General features: G+C 43.8%; 1 protein-coding gene across 1 annotated transcript in view; it reads right to left on the reverse strand.

Moving 5' to 3' along the window:
- LOC124805567 overlaps positions 1 to 26,026 on the reverse strand; it is a 123,606-nt gene extending 97,580 nt beyond the window's left edge. Inside the window, exon 1 of the mRNA XM_047266133.1 lies at positions 25,987 to 26,026. Within this exon, the coding sequence (XP_047122089.1) occupies positions 25,987 to 26,026 (40 nt within the window). The remainder of the gene's footprint in view (positions 1 to 25,986) is intronic.
- Between the last annotated feature and the right edge of the window lie 239 nt (positions 26,027 to 26,265).

A 26,265-nucleotide genomic window follows, 5' to 3' on the forward strand; every position in this document is an offset into this window, starting at 1 on the left:
GTGTTACTCATACATTTCGAAAAGAGGAACCGTATTATGATCTTCCGAGGTGAAAAAAGTTCGAAAGAGCGAATATAGTGTTTCGGCGTTTTCTTTGTCATCTTCTGTTTCGTTGTTAGTATGGTCACTGAACGACTGGACATACACTCCTGGAAATGGAAAAAAAACACATTGACACCGGTGTGTCAGACCCACCATACTTGCTCCGGACACTGCGAGAGGGCTGTACAAGCAATGATCACACGCACGGCACAGCGGACACACCAGGAACCGCGGTGTTGGCCGTCGAATGGCGCTAGCTGCGCAGCATTTGTGCACCGCCGCCGTCAGTGTCAGCCAGTTTGCCGTGGCATACGGAGCTCCATCGCAGTCTTTAACACTGGTAGCATGCCACGACAGCGTGGACGTGAACCGTATGTGCAGTTGACGGACTTTGAGCGAGGGCGTATAGTGGGCATGCGGGAGGCCGGGTGGACGTACCGCCGAATTGCTCAACACGTGGGGCGTGAGGTCTCCACAGTACATCGATGTTGTCGCCAGTGGTCGGCGGAAGGTGCACGTGCCCGTCGACCTAGGACCGGACCGCAGCGATGCACGGATGCACGCCAAGACCGTAGGATCCTACGCAGTGCCGTAGGGGACCGCACCGCCACTTCCCAGCAAATGAGGGACACTGTTGCTCCTGGGGTATCGGCGAGGACCATTCGCAACCGTCTCCATGAAGCTGGGCTACGGTCCCGCACACCGTTAGGCCGTCTTCCGCTCACGCCCCAACATCGTGCAGCCCGCCTCCAGTGGTGTCGCGACAGGCGTGAATGGAGGGACGAATGGAGACGTGTCGTCTTCAGCGATGAGAGTCGCTTCTGCCTTGGTGCCAATGATGGTCGTATGCGTGTTTGGCGCCGTGCAGGTGAGCTCCACAATCAGGACTGCATACGACCGAGGCACACAGGGCCAACACCCGGCATCATGGTGTGGGGAGCGATCTCCTACACTGGCCGTACACCACTGGTGATCGTCGAGGGGACACTGAATAGTGCACGGTACATCCAAACCGTCATCGAACCCATCGTTCTACCATTCCTAGACCGGCAAGGGAACTTGCTGTTCCAACAGGACAATGCACGTCCGCATGTATCCCGTGCCACCCAACGTGCTCTAGAAGGTGTAAGTCAACTACCCTGGCCAGCAAGATCTCCGGATCTGTCCCCCATTGAGCATGTTTGGGACTGGATGAAGCGTCGTCTCACGCGGTCTGCACGTCCAGCACGAACGCTGGTCCAACTGAGGCGCCAGGTGGAAATGGCATGGCAAGCCGTTCCACAGGACTACATCCAGCATCTCTACGATCGTCTCCATGGGAGAATAGCAGCCTGCATTGCTGCGAAAGGTGGATATACACTGTACTTGTGCCGACATTGTGCATGCTCTGTTGCCTGTGTCTATGTGCCTGTGGTTCTGTCAGTGTGATCATGTGATGTATCTGACCCCAGGAATGTGTCAATAAAGTTTCACCTTCCTGGGACAATGAATTCACGGTGTTCTTATTTCAATTTCCAGGAGTGTATGATTCGACCCGCTTACTGTATTCAGGTAAGATCAATTTCTTAGGATCCTTAGTCAGATGGTCCGGCCAACTTTCACTTTGAAATTCGTTGAATGCTCCTCGCACCGCTCTTCTCACGATCATTTTGACTTCATTCAGCTTCTGCTTGTCTACCAGGCTTCGTCTTCACTTGCATCAGGATGAAACTGTTTTTCCTTTCTCAGCATCTTTCTAAACGGCTGTTGGGTCACGGTGGTTATTTTACTTTCCTGACAACATTATTCGACAAAGACTTGTCTAAACTAAATTGTACAGTGCTTTAGATATGTTGGTTGGTTTAAAAGGGGGAAAGGGACAAAACTGCTTGGTCATCGGTCACAGTGCTTTAGAGTTTTACCAATTTGTGCTGTACATCTTCGTCCTCAGAGCTGAACATTTGATGCTGATTACTTAGATACTCTGCAACTTCTATCGTGCCCCGCTTGCAAATCAAAAATATTTTCCTCCTTTTGCGACATCCCTTGTAACAATTACTGATGCTTTCACAGCCTTACTATCTCCGATTCCATCCTCGATGTTAATTGCTTCGGAAAGCTCGGGTCTGTTAGTTCTAAGGAGGTTTAAGACATTATCCTAATGTGTCAGTTCTTTAACTCTCTGCTCGAAATAATTTTCAGACAAGATATTCAGAATTCACGGGGCGGATTTTGTGAAATGTCAGGGAGACGAAAGCGACAGACTTCTGAAAGTAATTTTGTAGTGAGAGATTTCCTGCTATTCCTGACATTTTAGCTTCTAATAGGTAAAACCACGACTTTATTCATAACCATCAACGATGACTCTCTGTCAGACACAATGCTAATGCTAATAGATGTATGATCCTTTCCCATTATGATTACACACTTGCACACAACTTGCGCACTTCACAGATCTAAGACACATGAAGGCCGACACTTTCTACACACTAAACCCCTTTATTTTATTGCTGCACACTAAACTACAGCAGCAAAAGTCCTCTTGCCAAAGCTCCATTTGTCTTGAGTTAAAATCGTGTCTAATAAGTAAGAATAGATCAAGCACAGAAAAATCTATGTCTCTTTCTCTGTTATAGGAAAAGTATATTCCAAGTGTAATGTTAAACTGCGACACAACTGGAAACTTGAACCTAAGATTCAGGTACTGGTTTCCAGCAATTGGGCATTGATGAACAAATAGGTAAATAAATAATCTCTCGAAGTAATTATCGTCGAGAAAAGCATCCACGAAGCTATCATTCGTAGAATTGACATGTAACGGTTTATAGAACTTTATTTGTAGAGGGCAGACGTTAACGAATTTGCCTCATATACTTTACAATAAGGAATTGACCAATTTTTTAAATGTTAACTACCATCAATTTAACTCTTTTTTACGATGCAAGATATCCTGTAAGTGGAAATAAAAAGAAAATTATGATGCACTTCAATTGCATTCCTTTTGCTGGCACTCTATTCTTTCAATTGTGTCTCTTGCATTTCTTGCATTAGGGTGCTTTATTTGTACGCTTAACTAAATTATTCTTTCAATCTGAATAGCATAATACACCTGTAACCGCAATTATAGTTTGCTCAAAGTCACCTGTCGAAGTATGCCACGTGCGCTAGATAAAAGTACATTTGTTAAGTTAGATACCATGCTGTTACAGTAATAGGCTAGAGATGTTCAGTGTGAACGAGCTATCCGTATTTCTAGAACACAAAATCCTTGTAGCAATCGATTCAGAACCTTTATCTTAATTGTCACGCTATTAAAACAATGCAGGGGCAGTACATTAATCAAAACATCGGTTGATATATGCTGCGCACAGGAGCATAACAAAAAACTGAATTAAAATATACTTTAATTCATTTTTATATTATACTTTCAGATACACTCAAATCCCTTACATGTACTAATGAGGAATTTTTGTAAGTCTCGTTCACATTAATCGAGGCTTGGAAGGATCTGTATTTTTTTACGGTTGTTTAAATCCACCTCTCCATACGGGCATGAGGCAGGCTACGGTAGAAACATTTTTCACTTCACCCTGTTGGCTTTAAATCATGTGAGTCGATACAAAATAATTAAAGGGTAAAACGTTTTAGAGATTGAAAAATAAATTTCATTATCGTAGTAAATATATATTGTTGAATTTTTAGTTGTTTTTAAGCAAAAACATGGTAAAGAAAGTTGGACGATCTTGAAGTACAGCACATTCCTTGAATGTGGAAGTACTTGCACTTGAAAAAGAGGGAATTACGAGAGGGAAGTTCATAGATTCAACAGGGTCATAGTGTGCTGGCATACATTAATGGACCAGGTGGATTGTAATTAGAAGACAGTAGTAGTTGGAGTGTTTTATGGTGAGGCAGAAAGGGAGTGGGGGACAGGATTATGAGTCAGGCCAGGGTATAGAGAGAAATTAATAGGGAAAAATGGAGAGTTAATGGGGTTATGGAGCCCTATTGTGGCGTAGGATAGAGAGAGGAGTAGGAGAGCCAATAAAATGAATAAATATCGGGGCAGGTTTCAATTCTCAGAGAGGGAGACGGTTGTAGCTTCGTGTGTTTGGGTGCAGAGTTAGTGGGATGTCTCAGTAAAGTTGAGACGACGTACCAGAATCGGAAATTAGGAGGTAACATTGGAGTTGCAGGAATCGAGGTAGTGGTTATTCTAAAACAGACGTTATCCAGGCCAATATGGCGTAAAGGAGCTTAGGTCGGATCAAGACTTTATAGGTTTGGAGAATATTGGAAATGTGCAATTCCCATGGTTAGCCAGTTAGCAGTTTTAATGTATCGTGAGCTTTCTGTTGAGTAGTTAGTAGACGGGATGTCTATGTCAGTCGATGCTCGAACGTTTGTACAAATATCCTAAAGTGTTAGTTAACTGGACAAAATGATCATAAATCATTAGGTAAATGTCACGCACGTGGAAGCTGTGGGTGATTTCTCAACCAATTATTGATTCTGTCTTGGAAGAGTAGACCTTGTGGAGCCACTGATTGCATAAGGAGGTAAACTGGTTGTGATAGAGAATTTCTAGGCAGATTACCTCATTTGATTCCAAGAAGCCTTAGTAAAACGTGCAGTAGAAAATGTTTTGAAGCATTGTATGGGTGGAATTTATAATACACACGTCACAACGAAGTTTTGCTCTAAATAAAACATAGAAGGGTAGACATTGGGGCTGACTGCCACGCATTTTCATAAATTAAGGGTATCCAAGATGTACGAGAAACACTGCGTTATGGCGAAACAGTGAAACCAAAATCATTTCGGGAAAAACGCAGAAACACATGAGCACACGTTATGTCAATACGAGATCACTTAGTACGCCCTAAAAGTTCGTGTGTGAGACCATGTCTTGGGTATTGGTGGCGTTACTTCTGAACAGATCATTAACAGATTACAGGAAAGCTCCTCCTAGACTTTACTACCCTGCGACAGTTGTGGCAATGGAACGACTGGAGATTGCAGCGTTCTTGTCTGGGATGGCATCATGGTGTGAGCATACCCACCATTGCATGCTTTTTCTGTTGGTACTATGATCGGTGCAGTCTACAGGATGACATCCTACTGTGGTATGTGTAGCAATTCCGTTGTTTACACAAACTTGATTTTCATATTATTGAAGCCCACCGACAAATGGCTTGTTTGGTCGAATTGTTCGTGCAATATAAGAAGATCTAGAGTGGCCATTTTGCTGTCCAGGCTCAAATCAGACTCAGCTAGTATGGAACGATATAGACCGAAGGACTACGGCTCTAACAGCAGAGTACCATTATTGACTTCCAGGAGGTGCATACAGAGGAGAGTGAAGTATTATCGCTAATCATTGCATACTGTCAGATTCCAAGAAAAGGGAGACGCATGGCACGCAGTGGAAGACACCCAGTATAGACTTTTTGTACACATTCGATAGAGAAAGACCACACATGATAAGTGGACCATAACAAGTTTTGCCTTGTGCCTTTTACATGTTATCAGTGTGTCATACTCGACGCTTGTCTCAGGTCACCAGGAGCGAATGTCCAACTTCTGGGTTGGATTTGAAGAAGGTCAACTAACAGGACCTTATTTACTGTCATCCTGTGCGAGTAATATTTATTCCAAAAGTACTACTACAGTTGTTGCTAAATATGCCTCTTGTTGTCACCAACAGTGCACCATCCCACTTTAATTAGAATATACGATAGTACTTCAATAACCCTACCCCCATGAACCATGGACCTTGCCGTTGGTGGGGAGGCTTGCGTGCCGCAACGATACAGATGGCCGTACCGTAGGTGCAACCACAACGGAGGGGTATCGGTTGAGAGGCCAGACAAACGTGTGGTTCCTGAAGCGGGGCAGCAGACTTTTCAGTAGTTGCAGGGGCAACAATCTGGATGATTGACTGATCTGGTCTTGTGACACTAACCGAAACGGCCTTGCTGTGCTGGTACTGCGAATGGCTGAAAGCAAGGGGAAACTACGGCCGTAATTTTTCCTGAGGGGATGCAGCTTTACTGTATGGTTAATTGATGATGGCGTCCTCTTGGGTAAAACATTCCGGAGGTAAAATAGTCCCCCATTCGGATCTACGGGCGGAACTACTCAAGAGGATGTCGTTATCAGGAGAAAGGAAACTGGCGTTCTACGGATCGGAGCGTGGAATGTCAGATCCCTTAATCGGGCAGGTAGGTTAGAAAATTTAAAAATGGAAATGGATAGGTTAAAGTTAGATATAGTGGGAATTAGTGAAGTTCGGCGGCAGGAGGAACAAGACTTCTGGTCAGGCGACTACAGGGTTATAAAAACAAAATCAAATAGGGGTAATGCAGGAGTAGGTTTAATAATGAATAGGAAAATAGGAATGCGGGTAAGCTACTACAAACAGCATAGTGAACGCATTATTGTGGCCAAGATAGATACGAAGCCCACGCCTACCACAGTAGTACAAGTTTATATGCCAACTAGCTCTGCAGATGACGAAGAAATTGAAGAAATGTATGATGAAATAAAAGAAATTATTCAGATAATGAAGGGAGATGAAAATTTAATAGTCATGGGTGACTGGAATTCGTCAGTAGGAAAAGGGAGAGAAGGAAACGTAGTAGGTGAATATGGATTGGGGGTAAGAAACGAAAGAGGAAGACGCCTGGTAGAATTTAGCACAGAGCGCAACCTAATCATAGCTAACACTTGGTTCAAGAATCATAAAAAGAAGATTGTATACATGGAAGAAGCCTGGAGATACTGACAGGTTTCAGATAGATTATATAATGGTAAGACAGAGATTTAGGAACCAGGTTTTAAATTGTAAGACATTTCCAGGGGCAGATGTGGACTCTGACCACAATCTATTGATTATGAACTGTAGATTAAAACTGAAGAAACTGCAAAAAGATGGGAATTTTAATGATACGGGACCTGGATAAACAGACTAAACCAGAGGTTGTACAGAGTTTCAGGGAGAGAATAGGGGAACACTTGGCAAGAATGGGGGAAAGAAATACAGTAGAAGAAGAATGTGTAGCTTTGGAGGATGAAGTGGTGAAGACAGCAGAGGATCAAGTAGGTAAAAAGACGAGGGCTAGTAGAAATCCTTGGGTAACAGAAGAAATATTGAATTTAATTGATGAAAGGAGAAAATATAAAAATGCAGTAAATGAAGCAGGCAAAAAGGAATACATACGTCTCAAAAATGAGATCGACAGGGAGTGCATAATGGCTAAGCAGGGATGGCTAGAGGACAAATGTAAGGATGTAGAGGCTTATGTCACTAGGGGTAAGATAGATACTGCCTACAGGAAAAGAGACCTTTGGAGAAAAGAGAGCCACTTATACGGATATCAAGAGCTCAGATGGAAACCCATTTCTAAGCATAGAAGGGAAAGCAGAAAGGTGGAAGGAGTGTATGGAGGGTCTATACAAGGGCGATGTTCTTGAGGACAATATTATGGAAATGGGAGAGGATGTAGGTGAAGATGAAATGGGAGATATGATACTGCGTGAAGAGTTTGACAGAGCACTGAAAGACCTGAGTCGCAACAAAGCTCCGGGAGTAGACAACATTCCATTAGAACTACTGACAGCCTTGGGAGAGCCAGTCCTGACAAAACTCTACCATCTGGTATGAGACAGGCGAAATACCCTCAGACTTCAAGAAGAATATAATAATTACAATCCCAAAGAAAGCAGGTGTTGACTGATGAGAAAATTACCGAACTATCAGTTTAATAAGTCACGGCTGCAAAATACTAACATGAAATCTTTACAGACGAATGGAAAAACTAGTAGAAGCCGACCTCGGGGAAGATCAGTTTGGATTCCGTAGAAATATTGGAACACGTGAGGGAATACTGACCCTACGACTTATCTTAGAAGGTAGATTATGGAAAGGTAAACCTACGTTTCTAGCATTTGTAGACTTAGAGAAAGCTTTTGACATTGTTGACTGGAATACTCCCTTTCAAATTCTGAAGGTGGCAGGGGTAAAATACAGGGAGCGAAAGGTTATTTACAATTTTTACAGAAACCAGATGGCGGTTATAAGAGTCGAGGGACATCAAAGGGAAGCAGTGGTTGGGAAGGGAGTGAGACAGGGTTGTAGCCTCTCTCCGATGTTGTTCAATCTGTATATTGAGCAAGCAGTAAAGGAAACAAAAGAAAAATTCGGAGTAGGTATTAAAATTCATGGAGAAGAAATAAAAACTGGGAAGAGCAGTTGAACGGAATGGATAGTGTCTTGAAAGGAGGATATAAGATGAACATCGACAAAAGCAAAACAAGGATAATGGAATGTAGTCGAATTAAGTCGGGTGATGCTGAGGGAATTAGATTAGGAAATGAGACACTTCAAGTAGTAAAGGAGTTCTGCTGTTTGGGGAGCAAAATAACTGATGATGGTCGAAGTAGAGAGGATATAAAATGTAGACTGGCAATGGCACGGAAAGCGTTTCAGAAGAAGAGAAATTTGTTAACATCGAGTATAGATTTAAGTGACAGGAAGTCGTTTCTGAAAGTATTTGTATGGAGTGTATCCTTGTATGGAAGTGAAACATGGACGATAAATAGTTTGGACAAGAAGAGAATAGAAGCTTTTGAAATGTGGTGCTACAGAAGAATGCTGAGGCTTAGATGGGTACATTACATAACTAATGAGGAGGTATTGAATAGAATTGGGGAGAAGAGGAGTTTGTGGTACAACTTGACTAGAAGAAGAGATCGGTTGGTAGGACATGTTCTAAGGCATCAAGGGATCACCAGTTTAGTATTGGAGGGCAGCGTGGAGGGTAAAAATCGTAGAGGGAGACCAAGAGATGAATACACCAAGCAGATTCAGAAGGATGTAGGTTGCAGTAGGTACTGGGAGATGAAGAAGCTTGCACAGGATAGAGTAGCATGGAGAGCTGCATCAAACCAGTCTGAGGACTGAAGACCACAACAACAACAACAACTTGAATAACAGATACCCTCATCGTTCGACTGGATCTTTTTCCTGTGGGCCACTTGAAGCTGTTGGTGCGTAAAATCCAACCAAAAAGTGGCGACGAACTTGTCTATAATGTCGTAACTATCTGACTTATTACAGAGTTCACAAGAGGGTTATTACAGAGAGTGCAATCGAATATCCATCACTACAAACCATGCGTTGGGAATAGCAGTCGTCACTTCGTATCACTTCGTACAGATGATATTATAGTAATTTGTTGTTATAAGGTGCAAATGTTTACATCAGTACAGATGAAAGTCATTTAAAAAAATTACATGAGCCTAAAGGTTTTGGACGTCCTATAAACTTTTTATTAAGGTCATTAGGTAACAATAAAAAATTTTCGACATCGGTTGTTACTGAACCTAAAATGTCACTTCATGATGACTGGAACCGCGAGACCGCTACGGTCGCAGGTTCGAATCCTGCCTCGGGCATGGATGTGTGTGATGTTCTTAGGTTAGTTAGGTTTTGGTAGTTCTAAGTTCTAGGGGACTGATGACCTCAGTCCCATAGTGCTCAGAGCCATTTGAACCATCATTTCATGATGTACATTGTTATTAAAATTTGGAAATTTGTCGTAAGGTCTTATGGGACCAAACTGAAGAGGTCATCGGTTCCTAAGCTTACACACTACTTAATCTAACTTAAACTAACTTACGCTAAGGACGACACACACACCAATGCCCGAAGGAGGACTCGAACCTGCGACGGGGGAAGCCACGCGGACCGTGAGAAGACGCTTCAGACAGCTCGGCTACCGCGCGCGGCACATGATTGATTATTACTAGAGCATTTTGTAGGAGAATCAAGAGAAGAAAATTTCAGTACGCACTCGTGGGCTAGCAGTAGATGACCCTCCACGTCCACGTCCAGAGCCTACCTGACCGTTAGGTTGCTCTAACCGTGTATCGAATGTATATGTTCGGGTTATATTCACATTTACTCATATCGGATCTACAAACCCATGTCGTTGAAGTCTGTGTGTTGCACGGTACTAGAGAACACAGTTTGCTTTTATTCATACACCGTGTCTTGCAAACACTATATGTAGGTTACCTCTTCCTAGATTTCCAAAAAGCGTTCAACCAGGTCGTTCACTATTAAATAAGATGCAATCATACGCAGTACCTTCGGAAATATATGATTCGTTTATTGAATATACAGTGTCCAATCCCATTAATGTGACCATCCGACAAAAGCCCGAATAACCACCTATCGCACAGCGGACCACTGCAAGATGTGCAGGAAGAGAGTCAATAAGGTCCTGGAAGGTACCGACAGGTATGTGGAACCTTGTTGACTTCAGTGCCGTGGCCAGCTGCACTGGGTTTCTCGGTTGGGGATCCATGGCATGTACAGTGCGATCGAGGTTATCCCACAAATTCTCGAATGGGTTGAAATTCCAGCAGTCTGGTGACCAGGGGAGTGAGGTAAACTCATCCTCTAGTACCTTCCGCCGCGGAAGTTATACGCAGCAGAACAAATGGACGTGGTCAGCCCATAGAGGGCTCCGCCTCCGCGGCGGCTATTCCGCGCAGCGGCTCTCGCGCAGCGAGGGCGCCACCGCTAAGCCACGTGAGACAGCTCCGGTTTCGTATATAGAGACCCGCTCTGGCCTAGTTCAGCCAGTCTGGTACTCGCTCTGGATTTCGTTTCTATCTCGGCGGTACTGCGTTCTGGTCGTTGCTCGTTGTTGACATTTGCCTGGCTCTGGTTCCAAGTGAATTTACGTTTGGTGTTTGGTGTTGTGGTTTCCACAAACCTCCGTTGTTTATCTCTTCCTCGTTGTGTCGCTCATAGTCGGTCGTGGTCGGTTGTTGTCAGTTGTCGTTGGTCTGTCGTCCGACTCGTCCTTGTGTTTACCCGGTGGTGCGTGCTCCACCGCCGGCGGCTTCCCCGCCTGGCGCCTCCGACCCACAGCCCAAGGCGTTCCCGCTGTTGGTTGTGGTTACTACACATCCCGCTGCTCTTCAAACCACGCACGTACACTGTGAGATGTGCGACACTTTGCATTGTCCTCATGGTAGGTGCTACATGTAGGGGTGGAAATGGTTCTCAATGACAGATGCTTATTTGTATTATCCAATGTGACTTCCAGAATGACTAGATCAACCAAGAAATGCTACAAAAACATTCTCCCTACAATAACGGTCCCTCCTTCGGTCTGAACCCTTCCGACAATTGTAACATGGTGTTTGCTTTCAGATTCTTCACGCCGCACACGCCGCTGGCCATCTGCATAAAATATGATTCATCTGAAAAGCCCATTTGTCGCCACTCAGTGAAAATCCAGTTGCGGTTTGGCGTGCAAATTCCAGCCTTCGGCGCCGATGAACAGCAGTCAGTACGGATGCATGAACCAGTTGCCACCTGTGTAGGCCATACGCAGCAACGTTTGGTGAATGATTGTTGTGGAGACACTTTCGGTAGCCCCTCGTTTCCTCTGGACGGTCAGTTGTTCATCAGTTGCTTGACTATTCGCTCGTAAACATCCCCACAACCTTCGTTCACCTCTGTCTTCTATGGCCCGTGGTGGTTGCCTCGGCGCCGGTTTTGAATAGCACAATTTTGCCATGTACAGTACAGGTCAGCCGCGGCGGCGCACGAACAGTTCACGAACTTAGCCGTTCAGGAAATGCTCCCACCCTTCGCCAATGATCATGGCATTCTGGTCATTAGATAAATTTCTCTATTTCCACATTACGGCAATGACGCATTGTTTCCCGCCCCAGTCCCTCTCCCGACATGCTTTATAAAATACTTCAAATGACGCTAAGCACTATGGGACTTAACATTTGAGGTCATCAGTCCCCTAATCTAAGGACATCACACACATCCAGGCCCGAGGCAGGATTCGAACCTGCGACCGTAGCAGCAGCGTCGACTAAAGCGCCTAGAACCGCTCGGCCACAGCGGCCGGCTCATGCTTTATACACAGTCCACTGCAAGTGCTGACATCTGCCTTATGTGTGTGGTTATTGCATGTTAACGTTGAACATAGGTGGTGGTCACAATGATGCGACTAGACCGTGTACGACTAGTACAATTCAGTACGTTACACTGGAAGCCCAGTGCCCTACAGAAACGAAAGTGATATCATGTATGACAGAAGGAAGCTGAACGCAACCTCTGACGTTCTCAATATTCACAAAAAATTAATCAGATTGGATCAGGAGCGCTATGAAATTGCTAGCTGACGACGTTGTTGTGTAGAGGAAAGAATCGCCGTTGGAGGAAATGCAGAAAGACTTTGAATGAAATACCACTTGGTGTGATGAATGGCAATCCTCATTAAAAGTGAATAAAAGGAAGGCAAAGCCTGTAACACATAAAAAGAACCCAGCAGTATGAGACTACGAGATTAGTATAAGTATGGAGAGTTAATACTAAGAAGCGATGTGTAATGGGACTATTTCGTAAAATCATTATTACAGAGTGCTTAGATTTGTTGGGAGGATTCTGGCAAAGCACAGCGCCTCTGTAATGAAAATCGCATGCAGAACGCAACCAGTTTTAACTATCACAGTATTTGTAGTCCTTATCAAGTAGTGTAGGTATAACAACAGACATGGAGCGAATTCAAAAGCGTGCTGCTAAGATCGTAACTGGTCGGTATAGCTCAAGCAAAAGTGTAACGAAAATCTCGGGGAACTGAAATGGGTGTCTTTCGAGGAAATATGACGTAGCTCTCGTGAAATTTAGAGCACCTGCATTCGAAGAAGATTGTGTGACTATTTTGCTGCCACTCGGTTAGGCCTCGCATAGGGATCGTGAAATTACGTTAAGAGAGAACTGTGCGCGTACTGAGGCACAGAGATATTGATATTTCCGTCAAGCAATGTGCGAATGGAATAGTGCATAAAATCACTGGTGTAGGAAAGAAGTACAATCTTGCATGCACTGTTCATGTATGTAGATGTAATCTGCCCTACATCGTTCGCTTATCGCGAAAAATTGGTTCAAATGGATCTGAGCACTATGGGACTTAACATCTGAGGTCATCAGTCCCCTAGAACTTAGAACTACTTAAACCTAACTAACTTAAGGACATCACACACATCCATGCCCAAGGCAGGATTCGAACCTGCAACCGTAGCGGTCGCGCGGTTCCAGACTGTAGCGCCTAGAACCGCTCGGCCACCCCGGCCGGCCTCACTTATCGCAGAAAGGGATTCAGCAAAAGCGGTCATGAAGTGCTACGAAAACCATTCTTGCCTTCATGACAAAGCTAATCTCTGGACTCAGACTATGCTGTGTACGTGGTTGGATTTTCGTTTGGAACTTTGCTCACATTTCGATATTTGAGTACAATTTGGACCCCTGCTTTTTCTAAAACCATCTTGATTGGCATCTCAACTTTTCTCTTCTGTACTTCCACAGCTGCCTCCATGCTTCGCCCTCAGTGAAGGATGATTGTGTTAGGGCTGGTAGACCAGCGGTGGACTAATTCGAGACTGCTTGCTATGTGTTCGTACTGCAGCTTTCGGTTGATGTTCATGTTGTGTGTATACTGGTACGCAATAAAAGTGATGGTGTGATAACTACTTCAGCACGAACCTCGTTTCCATAAGAATCATAAGGTCTTAATAGCTTTATGAGACTTTTCTGTGCAGAATCCTGAGGAATTAATAAGAAATTTATACAACTAATATTTCAAGATTAGAAAGTCGCCTGATAGGCAAAAGATCCTCGTACCACAAACCACCTGGTTAGCGTTTATTTAGTTCTTCTACCAATGTTCGTAACTTTACAAGAAAATCCATGGCATGTTGACAACAATCACGAGGAAGCAAATTAAAAGATATCAATAATTACTAATGCAGTGGTGCTGGTTTATAACTTTGTGAATACTGTTCCCGCGGTCAGAATTAAAACTATTTACTCTGGGGCTCCTGTTATTCTCACCGTTCGAATGCTGACAAAAGTGCTGAAGGCGAACGCAAAGGGAAAGAGGTAGAAAACAGGCAGCACTGGAGCAGTGAGTACGCCACGTCCTCAATAAAACCGCGTCAGAAGTTGGCAGGCCTGGGCGAGACCTCGTTACTAGGACAACAAAACCGGCAGCGGCGCCAGCAGTTAATTGCCAGGCATCAGGAGCTGCTTGGTTTCTGTTTTATGAGCCTGACCGGAAACCGACGGCCCGTGAAAAGTTACTGCCATGGCTCTGAACCTCTGCCCTGGCAGCCTGTGAAGCTTAGAACCAGGCCATCCGACTTATCAGAAGAAGATAAAACACATTCCCACGTCAAGAGATTCAGTATTGCGGAATACAAAATACCCTTGGTACTTGTCCACCTCTTCCTGTCTTGTGCTTTTTTTATTTTATCTTCAGTTGCACTGATACTGTTGGTTTATTGCTGTCTGCTTTCTTCCTCTCCCTCTCTTTCCCTTTACCATCCCTTCATTTACTTGGTAGTGTAAACGCCGACTCTCAAGATGTTGTCTAGACAATTTTTCTTTCTTTTTCATATGATCTCTAAAAGTTTTCTGTTCTCCCGAGTCTTGCCAGCACCTCTGTGTTTCTCGACTCCCTTTCCAACTCACACCCTCTAGTTACCTCGATACCCACATTTATAGTCTTTACAGTTTTCTTCCTTTATCTTTTCTCAGTGTTTATGTCTCTGCAACGTATAATACTATGAACCATTTGTAGTGTTTTGCCAATCTTTTGGGATGGCGATTTTTTTCGGTAGCTCACATACCAATTTCCTGTAGGACCACCGTTCTAATATTTCCTGAGTACTTGAATTTTGAAATCTGCTTTAATTCTGGTTCTTCTATCGTGATTGTGGCAATCTCTCCTTTTTCCTAGTATCATACTTCCGTTTTCCTTATTTATTTTGATTGTGAGTTATTCGCATTTCCTATTTATATGTTCTACCGTTTCACCTTACTAGATTCACCTTATTAGATTTAGTCAACACACGCTCCGCCTATACAGATACCTCACTTGCCACCTATTCACTCTCCTGTGATCTAGTCCAGGCGTCTAGGTAGATATTAAACAGCATAGATGCAAGCCTACAAGCTTGCCTGATCCTATTTTTATTCCTTCAATTAGTTCTCTATCAGCTCTGTCTCTGGCTTTCTTAAGATATAACTTCTTGACTATCTTTCTCCTCAATCGAATCTACGTTTTCTTAGGATGAGAATGAGTCTATCCCACGTCTATAGAAAATTTTTCATCTTCAACGCCGCATCTGATGAACAATCGTTCGACATTGGGGCTTCAAATTATGACCAATGTTCAAACCAGAGACTCAACTAGTATACGATGCAGTGAGCTGCACACGTTGGAAAACCATTCCTGGAGAACGATGCCCCAACAATGGCAAATGGAATGCTAGATGTGACACTGGCAATGCCAGTAAAGTAGTTTAAGTGAATATGGGAAATAATTTTAATTAAATTCTTCCAACCGTTTTGTTGAACAACTAGCCAAATACCAACACGAACTTGTTTCATTCCATTCAATAGGAAGAACATCATTCGCTCAGAACGTAGAAAGTCGCCAATGAGAAGGAGCAGGAAGGGTGGGCCGAGGAGGTTAACAACAAAAGAGTTTAAAGATATACACATCTCACAGTCTCTAAATTTACTACATCTTAGTCTCCATACAATAATTTCATACTAGACACCGTTGTAAATGATTCTACTAAGCAGAACATATCATATCATATCATATCTTAAAAACCCTCTCAGTAGAACAATTCAGGCGATCTTCTTCTATTGCAATGCAGTTCCAACATTGTCTTGTACACCTGCGAGCTAGACAAAAAGCTCGCCAGTGCAGAAGTTATTATGCATCTTAATAAAGCAAATGCAGATACAAGTGGAACATCCCCTTACAGACAACCTTATGTCAAGTTTCTTGTTTATAGAAAGCTTGAGTCCCAAATGGGTACCCGCCCATACAATAAGAGGTGGTGGTGACTTCAATGTAACCTCCATTTGTTGGCCAAAATACATTTTCAAAGCCGGTGGTACGTATAAAACATCGGCAGATATTGTACTAAATGTTTTCTCCTAAAATTATTTTGAGCTATTAGTTCAGAAACCCACTCGAAATATAAATGCTTCCGGAAACATACTTGACGTTTTAGCTACAAATAATCCTGAACAAATAAGAAACATCAAGACGTATACAGGGATTAGTGACCAAAGAGCGTTGTAACGAGACTGACTACGGCAAATTGCACATCCAAATCCACCAAAAGTAAACTCAAAATATTTCTACTTAAAAAAGTAGATAAAAATTCGTTTGACGCCTACCTGAAAGACAGCCTCCACTCCCCCCTAACTATGTACGTGTAGACGAGATGTGGCTTAAATTCAGAGAAATAGTATTTCAGGCAACTGAAAGATTTATATCAAATAAATTAATAAAAGACAGCGCTGATCTCCCGTGGTACACAGCACAAGTCAGAGCAGCGTTGCAGTAGCAACGAAAATGCAAGCCAGATTTAAAAGCACACATACTCCAAGACTGCCGATGTTTTACTGAGAGAAATCCGCTAAATTTCGGTTACGTGATAAATCACACAAATTTAAAAGTGTAAATTCAACTAAATACTTAAGGATTACAATTACGAATAATTTCAATTAGAACGATCCCGTAGATAATGTTGTGGGTAAAGCAAACCGAAGACTGTGATTTACTGGTAGAACACATAGAAAATGCAACAGATGGGCTAAAAACTGCGTACGCCACACTTGTCTACCCTCTTCTGGAATACTGCTGTCCGGTGTTGGATCCGCATCAGGTGGGACTGACGGAGGACATCGAAAAAGTTCAAATAAAGTTAGCTCGTTTAATATTATCACGAAATAGGGGAGAGAGTGCAACCGACATGATGCGTGGATTAGGGTGGCAGTCATTAAAACAAAGGTGTTTTTCGTTGCAGCAAAATCTTCTTGGGAATTTTCAATCATCAACTTTCTCTCCCCGAAAGCGAAGTTATTCTGTTAGCTTCCACCTACACAACGAGAAATAACCATCTTCATAAAATAAATAGCGGAAAGATTTACGTGTTCGTTTTCCCGCGTGCTGTTAGAGGGTGGAATCGTGCAGAAATACCTTGAAAGTGGTTCAGTGAACCCTCTGCCACGCACTTAATTGTGAATTGCAGAGTGATCATGTAGATATAGAGGTTCGAAACTTAGCGCGGACGTCGGTGCCAGATGCTTTTAGAACTTCCTCAATGAAACTCTGCTGACAGAAAATCCAAAGAGATTCTGATTGTATATAAATTACATCAGCGGCAAGACGCAATAAGTACTCTCTCTACAGGATTACGGTGGTAAAATGAAATGAAATGATCGAATGGCATTTTTGGCGGGGATATCCCATCCGAGGTACTCGGCAGCCTGCTGCAACTCTTTCGATGTGAGGCCGTTTCGGTAACTTGCGAGACAATTATGATGAAATGAATAGCAATGGTAATATAACCAATGGCAGCGCCACTAAATCGTAGTTGTTAAACACAGTTTTCCGAAATTCTTTTAACAAAGAAGACAAAGTAAATATTCCAAAATTCGAATCGAGAATAACTGCCAACATGATAACTTAGTAGCAGATGTTCTTAAAGCACTTAAAGACAAGCCTTCTCGTCCAGACAGCATACCAATAAGGTTCCTTTCGGAGTATGCTGATATAATAGCCTCGTACTTAACAATCACATACAACGGCTCGCCTGACGAATGATCCATATCAAAAGGCTGGAAAGATGCACAGGTCACACCAATACTCAAGGAAAGAAATACGTGTAATTCGCTGAATTACAGATCCGTATACCAACGTCGATTTGCATTATGATCGTGGAACATATAGTGTGTTCGAACATTATGAATTACCAAGGAAGTAACGGTCTATTGACACAAAGTTAGCAGGAACAGAAAATACTGCTCTTGTGGAACACAACAAGGTCTTTATTCTCACGAAGCAATGAGTGCTATCGACAGGGGATCTCAAACTGACAGCGTTCCTCACAAGAGACTTCTAATCAAATACCGTGCCTATGGAATGTCACTGCAGCTGTGCGACTTGATCTGAGATTTCTTCTCAGAAAGGTCACAGTACTTAGTAACAGACGCAAAATAATCTAGTAAAACAGAAGTGATATCCAACGTTCCCCAAGGAAGTGTTACAGGCTCCCTGTTGCTCCTAATCTGAATAAATGATTTAAGAGACAATCTGAGCATCCCTCGTAGAATGTTTGCAGATGGTAATGTCCTTTACAGTCTAGTAATGTCATCAGGTGATCAAGACCAATCTCAAAAAGACATAGATTCAACATCTGAATGATGCGAAAAGTGGCAGTTGTCCCAGAGTAAGGAAATGTCATCCACATGATTAGTCATTTAGATTTAAATCAAGATATAACGTACTTCAAAAATGCTGATGAGAGTTCTATGTTGAAGAGTAGGAAAGAAAATTGAGGTAGGTTAGGAGACGATCACTTTGGTTTTAGGCCTAGTAAGGACACAAGTTTAGCACTGTGGTTACTAATATAAAAAATTTCGGAGGTTGTTCACGAATATTTTCTGAGTATTGTCGAATAAGAGACCCATGGCCACTGGTGACTCGTTACATAGTAATAATGTGATTATGATTTATTCAGGTCGTTATCCCATTCATTGTAGCCACACACGCAATGCATATCAGCCAACTCCTCATAAGCGAACACATTCAAACCGTAGTGCATCATTATTAATATACACGTAACAGTACCGGAGAAACAATCCCGAGGCAGGACGGAGACGTACTGAATGCAAGCTTTAGAGCACAGAGTCAAGAGGGCATTGCTGTTGTCAACAGCACGTACCGTGGGTGAATCCAACGATTTAGTTTCCAAACAGGACACATGGCTCAAATTGTCGACCTTTTCGCTGCTGAGCAGGTATTTTCAGTGCAACACAGATGCAAAAATAAATGCAAGAAAAGAAACGAACGAAATGCAGTTATTCTGTTACCAGCCACCGGAGACCACGAGTCCCTTACGCCGAACTATTCAGAAAATATCGTTCAAAAATATCCGAAATGTTGAGGGGAAGTTCGGGTTTCCCCTGAATATTGCACATGCAGGGGGACAATACTAATGAGAGCACACAGCATATACAAGATGTAACTAACTTTCCTTTGCATACTTTGAGGACAGGGTTCTTACAACAAAACAAGAAAAAAGTCTGGTAAATATGGGCTCTAAAATGCATACCATAAGAGCTATGAACAAATGTTTAGTAGAAGAGATGAGGCGTAAGTAGCAGAGTTGAATAAGTGCTCACAGCTCTTCAAGGATGCATTTTAGAGTCCATGTTTACCGAATGAGTTTTTTCCTTCTTTTGATCCATACTACCGGCTCCCAGAATATTGAAAGCAAAGAGCTTGCATTAGAAGAGATGTGGTTCACAGTATCGAAGATGAACAAGTGCTCATAGCTGTTAAGGTATGCACTTCAGAGCCCACGTTTGTTGGACGTTTTTCTTGTTTTGGTGTAACCCTGTACAGGGAATTTAGTTGCAACTTACATACGGCGTGCAACGGGTATAAGTGCAGATAGTTTTATATGTGGTACCTTAATACACTCCTGGAAATTGAAATAAGAACACCGTGAATTCATTGTCCCAGGAAGGGGAAACTTTATTTACACATTCCTGGGGTCAGATATATCACATGATCACACTGACAGAACCACAGGCACATAGACACAGGCAACAGAGCATGCACAATGTCGGCACTAGTACAGTGTATATCCACCTTTCGCAGCAATGCAGGCTGCTATTCTCCCATGGAGACGATCGGAGAGATGCTGGATGTAGTCCTGTGGAACGGCTTGCCATGCCATTTCCACCTGGCGCCTCAGTTGGACCAGCGTTCGTGCTGGACGTGCAGACCGCGTGAGACGACGCTTCATCCAGTCCCAAACATGCTCAATGGGGGACAGATCCGGAGATCTTGCTGGCCAGGGTAGTTGACTTACACCTTCTAGAGCACGTTGGGTGGCACGGGATACATGCGGACGTGCATTGTCCTGTTGGAACAGCAAGTTCCCTTGCCGGTCTAGGAATGGTAGAACGATGGGTTCGATGACGGTTTGGATGTACCGTGCACTATTCAGTGTCCCCTCGACGATCACCAGTGGTGTACGGCCAGTGTAGGAGATCGCTCCCCACACCATGATGCCGGGTGTTGGCCCTGTGTGCCTCGGTCGTATGCAGTCCTGATTGTGGCGCTCACCTGCACGGCGCCAAACACGCATACGACCATCATTGGCACCAAGGCAGAAGCGACTCTCATCGCTGAAGACGACACGTCTCCATTCGTCCCTCCATTCACGCCTGTGGCGACACCACTGGAGGCGGGCTGCACGATGTTGGGGCGTGAGCGGAAGACGGCCTAACGGTGTGCGGGACCGTAGCCCAGCTTCATGGAGACGGTTGCGAATGGTCCTCGCCGATACCCCAGGAGCAACAGTGTCCCTAATTTGCTGGGAAGTGGCGGTGCGGTCCCCTACGGCACTGCGTAGGATCCTACGGTCTTGGCGTGCATCCGTGCGTCGCTGCGGTCCGGTCCCAGGTCGACGGGCACGTGCACCTTCCGCCGACCACTGGCGACAACATCGATGTACTGTGGAGACCTCACGCCCCACGTGTTGAACAATTCGGCGGTACGTCCACCCGGCCTCCCGCATGCCCACTATACGCCCTCGCTCAAAGTCCGTCAACTGCACATACGGTTCACGTCCACGCTGTCGCGGCATGCTACCAGTGTTAAAGACTGCGATGGAGCTCCGTATGCCACGGCAAACTGGCTGACACTGACGGTGGCGGTGCACAAATGCTGCGCAGCTAGCGCCATTCGACGGCCAACACCGCGGTTCCTGGTGTGTCCGCTGTGCCGTGCGTGTGATCATTGCTTGTACAGCCCTCTCGCAGTGTCCGGAGCAAGTATGGTGGGTCTGACACACCGGTGTCAATGTGTTCTTTTTTCCATTTCCAGGAGTGTATGTACACACATAAGTGTGTTGCTTGTTTTTTCTCCGAGTCGAACAGCCTTCCCACAATCTCGTCGCAAACTTTGCGACCTGACTTTTCTGCAGGGTCGTAACTGCACCACTAAGTGGATTAGACTGTCATTATAGACTAACAGTTTTGCGTCCACACTTCAACACCTGGCCTGCTGCCTAGGGGAAAATAATCATTATTGGCTTGCTCTTGCCCCATGTACCAGGATGTACTAACGAACCTAAAACATACTACTTCTAGTAGCTATAATTATTAGTCTGCAAATGACGTAAATACTGATATGATGTTCAGCACACCATCCTCAGTCTCCAATATAAATAACTGTACTTATACCCGTTACACACAATATCTATTTAGTTTCAGGTATTGCAGGGACCACAGATAACTGTTACACCTTACATATAGTACATAGTTATCACGGAAATCATGGTATACGAAAGATATGAAGAACAGTTGGAAAGAATGGTGATGGACCGCATGGTGAAAAATGTACATAGGGCATTCGGTCGGAAGCTGTGATCAGTTGTGTGTTTATAAAGTACCAGCATAATATGGAGCTATGAGCTCACTGAAATTAACCAACTGAGGGTCAGAACGGACAGTTTTCAGCTGCTTTCTTATTCATGAAGACTGGTGCCCAAGTAACTGTCCTGCCATTTTGACACAGGTTGTCCGGTTTTTCATTTCTGGTATGGTTTCTTCAAAAGGGCCTGAGGCCACAGCTGATTCACTAGTTCCGCTCCTCGCATTTGCCTCTTAGTTTCCTGAGGTGTTAAGTCCTAAGACAGTAGAAAATTCGATATCGACGTGCTGTTAAATTGGACCTTCCATCTTCCTTGTAAAAATCATCGAAACAGCATTGGAAATGGGTTCAAGTTCATCTCATTGTACTTGTGTCTGGTATTTCCTAAAGTATCACATTATACTAAAGTAAACGAAGAGAATAGAAAGACAGATCGGTAATACGTACTACAGTATAAAAATATATCCCTCGCTTCCCTACACCCAGCAGAACAGAACACATAATATACTAGTATGTTCAGACCACACTCAGTCTCATAACACCAACTTCACGCTAACATTTCCGATTTCATTATGAGAGAAAAAGTATCAGTTTACGCTGATTGAGTTGCCACTGAGCTCACGTTCTTAGAGTATCAATTCGCCATTGATTTATACGTTTCGTCCGCCTCCTTAGCTGAGTGCTCAACGCGGATGACTATCGTCCTAAGGGCCTAGGTTCCATTACCGACACTGCTGGGGATTTTTCTTTGGTGGAAGGATTGGAAACAGGTGCACCTAGCCTCGTGATCCCAGTTAAGGACTTACATGAACGATTAGCAGCGGCTCCTGGTCACGAAAACTGACAAATGCCGGGAGAGCGGTGTGCTCACCACCTTCGTACCGCATCAAATGCCACCATTGTGAGAGAATGGCACAATAGAGGGTCGGTATCTAAGGACTCACCAGGACCTGTGGACGGCTACTGGTTTACTTTTACGCATTTCAGGTATTCCATCAACGACATAAATAATGCCTTGCAGAATATCAGAGGATGTACTTGCTTTGAACTGAAGGCCTCTTAGAACACGTAGCTCAGTCCGTCAGTATCAACTGAAAGATAGACAGAAGAGCCTTTAGCGGCCAGGGGGCCTCACTGATGTCTTACATGACGCTTACCATTCACAGTACATGTAAATGGCCCAGAAAATAATGGCAGCAGATCTTTGAGGGTATTCGCGAACCATGTAACTGTACACAGGAAGGTCGAATCACTTTGAAGTGCAGCGAGCCTCGCTCAGCTGTAGGCCTACTCGTGTCTCACAACATGGACGGTTCACAGTCCTATCAGCAAGTTTAATTCATTGTCCATAAGTAGGCGAATCAGTCACTCATGCGGAGTACTCTAAGGTGCAACAACCGCATAAGTCTAGTTGTAAGGAATATATACTGGTACAAATAACCCGAACAATGTGTAATACATCCAGGAAGACCCTTTGCAAATCGTGTCTCGTTGTTCATCAACTGGATCTTTACCAGCCACGATGAATGAAATAGGCCGGTGAAGAACTATGCGATTCATCACTGATTTTTTCAGTGAATGCGTGAACGTCGCAGGAAAGACCTCCATTGGTAGCTGCTACAGGATAGAAGTTGGACATCGTGCAAGAGATTCGTCTTATAAATACAAACCGAGTCAAGGACCTTATTGAATCCTCCCAAGAACATCGAGCGCAGTTACCATGACAAGACAATCTGAATAATTTGTGCTTAATAAGAAACGCAGTGTTAGCCAGCCTTTCCACAACCCAGTGGTGCACGGAATGGACATGGGGTTAAATGACACTATTGCAGTATGCACTCTTCCCCTCCGCCGCTCACTGCTTTGCAAAATACAGGTATGGTTGAAGTGATTATCATCATTTATTTTAGTTCATAACATCATACACATTGTCTGTAACAAACGCTCAAAATGGTTCCCAGGTACAGAACTCATTGACGAAATATAAGGACTGCGTTGATATTGGACATTAATCCCCGTTGATATGTTACTCTACAGTTCCGCCAGTGTGTATAGCACGTTTTTATACGCCCTCCCTTTAATATAGTCCCACGGGAACAAAAATGGTTCAAATGGCTCTGAGCACTATGGGACTCAACTGCTGAGGTCATTAGTCCCCTAGAACTTAGAACTAGTTAAACCTAACTAACCTAAGGACATCACAAACAGCCATGCCCGAGGCAGGATTCGAACCTGCGACCGTAGCGGTCTTGCGGTTCCAGACTGCAGCGCCTTTAACCGCACGGCCACTTCGGCCGGCACGGGAAGAAATATGGAGACTTTAGATCGGGAGAACGTGGGAGCCATAATCCTTTCGAACTGATCCGATTAATAAGATTTCGCTTAAGAAACGAAGCGTCTCATCAGATGTGTGACAAGTGGTACCGTCCTTCTGCAACAAACAAATAGTTTATTTACCTCAAGAAGTGAAATAAACTGTGTACACGACACTATTCAGTGAAGTTTCAAATAAAATATGGGCCCAACTATTGAACTTCGTGATACGGCACACAACAGTCCAATTTTCTGACAGTGTATGTGAATTTTCGGTTAACCGAATTCTTGTGTTTTGGCTATTCATCTATCCAATAAGGTGAAACCACACCTCACAAAGAACACGACACAGTTCTATGATTCCATGGATGTCAACAAATGACCGGAACCATGTACATTACGCTGTAAGCTTTTCTTTATCCTGCGCCAAAAATTCACTATGAATACGATATGCATAAAACTTTAATTTCTGCGTCACTTTCTGAGCACTACCATACGATGTTTGACACTGGACGTTTTGAAGGCGAACGCGGCATCACATACTTCACCTCAGCTGGTTGAGAGAGTCCACCAAAACGCCCAATCTCCGTCTCCTTGTCAGCAACTGATCCGCATTCCCGGAAACAGCAGATTAATCTTGTTATAGCTGAATTGTTAGACTTTGTGACATCTGGATTTCCCAAAAAAAAAGGATCTGTAGCACATGCATATGAAGGACTGGCGAAACACTGTTCAACAGTGTAAACGTCACATTAGGGACATTCAGTCATTAAATGCACAAACTGATGTAGGAATGGAACAGTTAGTTGGAGGAGTTTTATACTTTTACGACATTACTTCGGTGTTACAGGGACGAGCTAAGAACAGCCCAAGGATAAAAATTGTTTTCTTTATAGCCTCAATATGACATTTAATGATGGCGTGCCCACTTGAAGTTTCCACATTAGTGGAATAACGTTCGTTGATCCCTTAATGATTTTTGCATACAGTCTGGAACCGCGCTACCGCTCCGGTCGCAGGTTCGAATCCTGCCTCGGGCATGGATGTGTGTGATGTCCTTAGGTTAGTTAGATTTAAGTAGTTCTAAGTTCTAGGGGACTGATGAACTCAGCAGTTAAGACCCATAGTGCTCAGAGCCATTTGAACCATTTGATTTTTGCAGTAGGGTGAACAGCAGAAATATCCATAAATGGTTAAAAAGTTCAAAAAGCGGTCGAACCTAGTGACTGATGAGCAACGTCCTGGCCGGCTAGTTGGAGTGTCAACTCCATTGCTCGAAACCCGCATTGACAACATTATTCGTGAAGACCTACTTATTACTGTTACACGTATAGTGAAAGCAGTTGCACTAAGCGTTGCCCATATTCGTGACGTTATCAGTAATAAGATGAAGTACGGCAAAATAAGTGCAAGATGGATATGGGAAGAGTTAACGCAACAGTACAAAAACACAAGGAAACAAGACTCAACTGTGTAGACCCTTGAAAGAACGCTATGAAAAGGGTGATGTGTGTTTCCTAAACAAGATATTTTTTTTTTTTTTTTGGTTCACTCAGATTCAGCAACAAAGAGAAGGTGAAACAATCTGTCTGAAAGTGGCTCAAACAAGACAGACGTCGTTGCATCTGATACAAACAAAATAGTTCTTCGTTAAAACAAGTGAGTTACTATTGGTGAGGAGTACGTTGGTAAGTAGTAGAAGTCTCATTTTTTAAAATTACAGCTTTTTTGTAGCTATTTGTCTCTTTAATTAATAAATGTGCCTTGTATTCAGTCAACCTGTCAGTGAACTGCGATCTACTACAGACGTCTTGAGACGTGTATCTGTTGCATTGGCGTCTTCGTTTGCTTATCGTGCTATCATGCTGATGGGGAAATGCAGTGTAGCTCCTACTTAGAAAGACGTTTATTTTTAAGCACGCGACTTTCCGATCGTACTGTAGAAGCTCTACACAATGGGATCAGAAGAGTAACGTTCTTGCACCTGGAATCGAATCTCTACACGTTCCAAAGTTGTCAAATTTCATGAAAACTGCGCAAATGTGTGCCTGTCTACATATAGGGAATGGTCACTTCTTACCGGCGAACAGCACCAGTAGCAGCGCGCACAGAACCCGCATGGCGGCGTAGTCGTCGTCGGCCACTCTTGCATGCGACTGAGATGGCGACCTAGGTGTCAAGCTTCTGATTGACGGCGCGAGCGATAAGCGGCGCGTGCTGATAACCCGTCTCCCTATCAGGAAATCAGCCGTGAAATGTTGACGCACGCTTTCTTTGTCAGAGGCACCTTACCTTCTCGGTACGCCAGAGCGCTACCGCCCATGCAGAACACAGAAGGGTACTAGCATGCAACTTTAAG

The sequence above is a fragment of the Schistocerca piceifrons genome, chromosome 7, assembly GCF_021461385.2.
Source record: "Schistocerca piceifrons isolate TAMUIC-IGC-003096 chromosome 7, iqSchPice1.1, whole genome shotgun sequence".
Lineage (NCBI taxonomy): Eukaryota > Metazoa > Arthropoda > Insecta > Orthoptera > Acrididae > Schistocerca > Schistocerca piceifrons.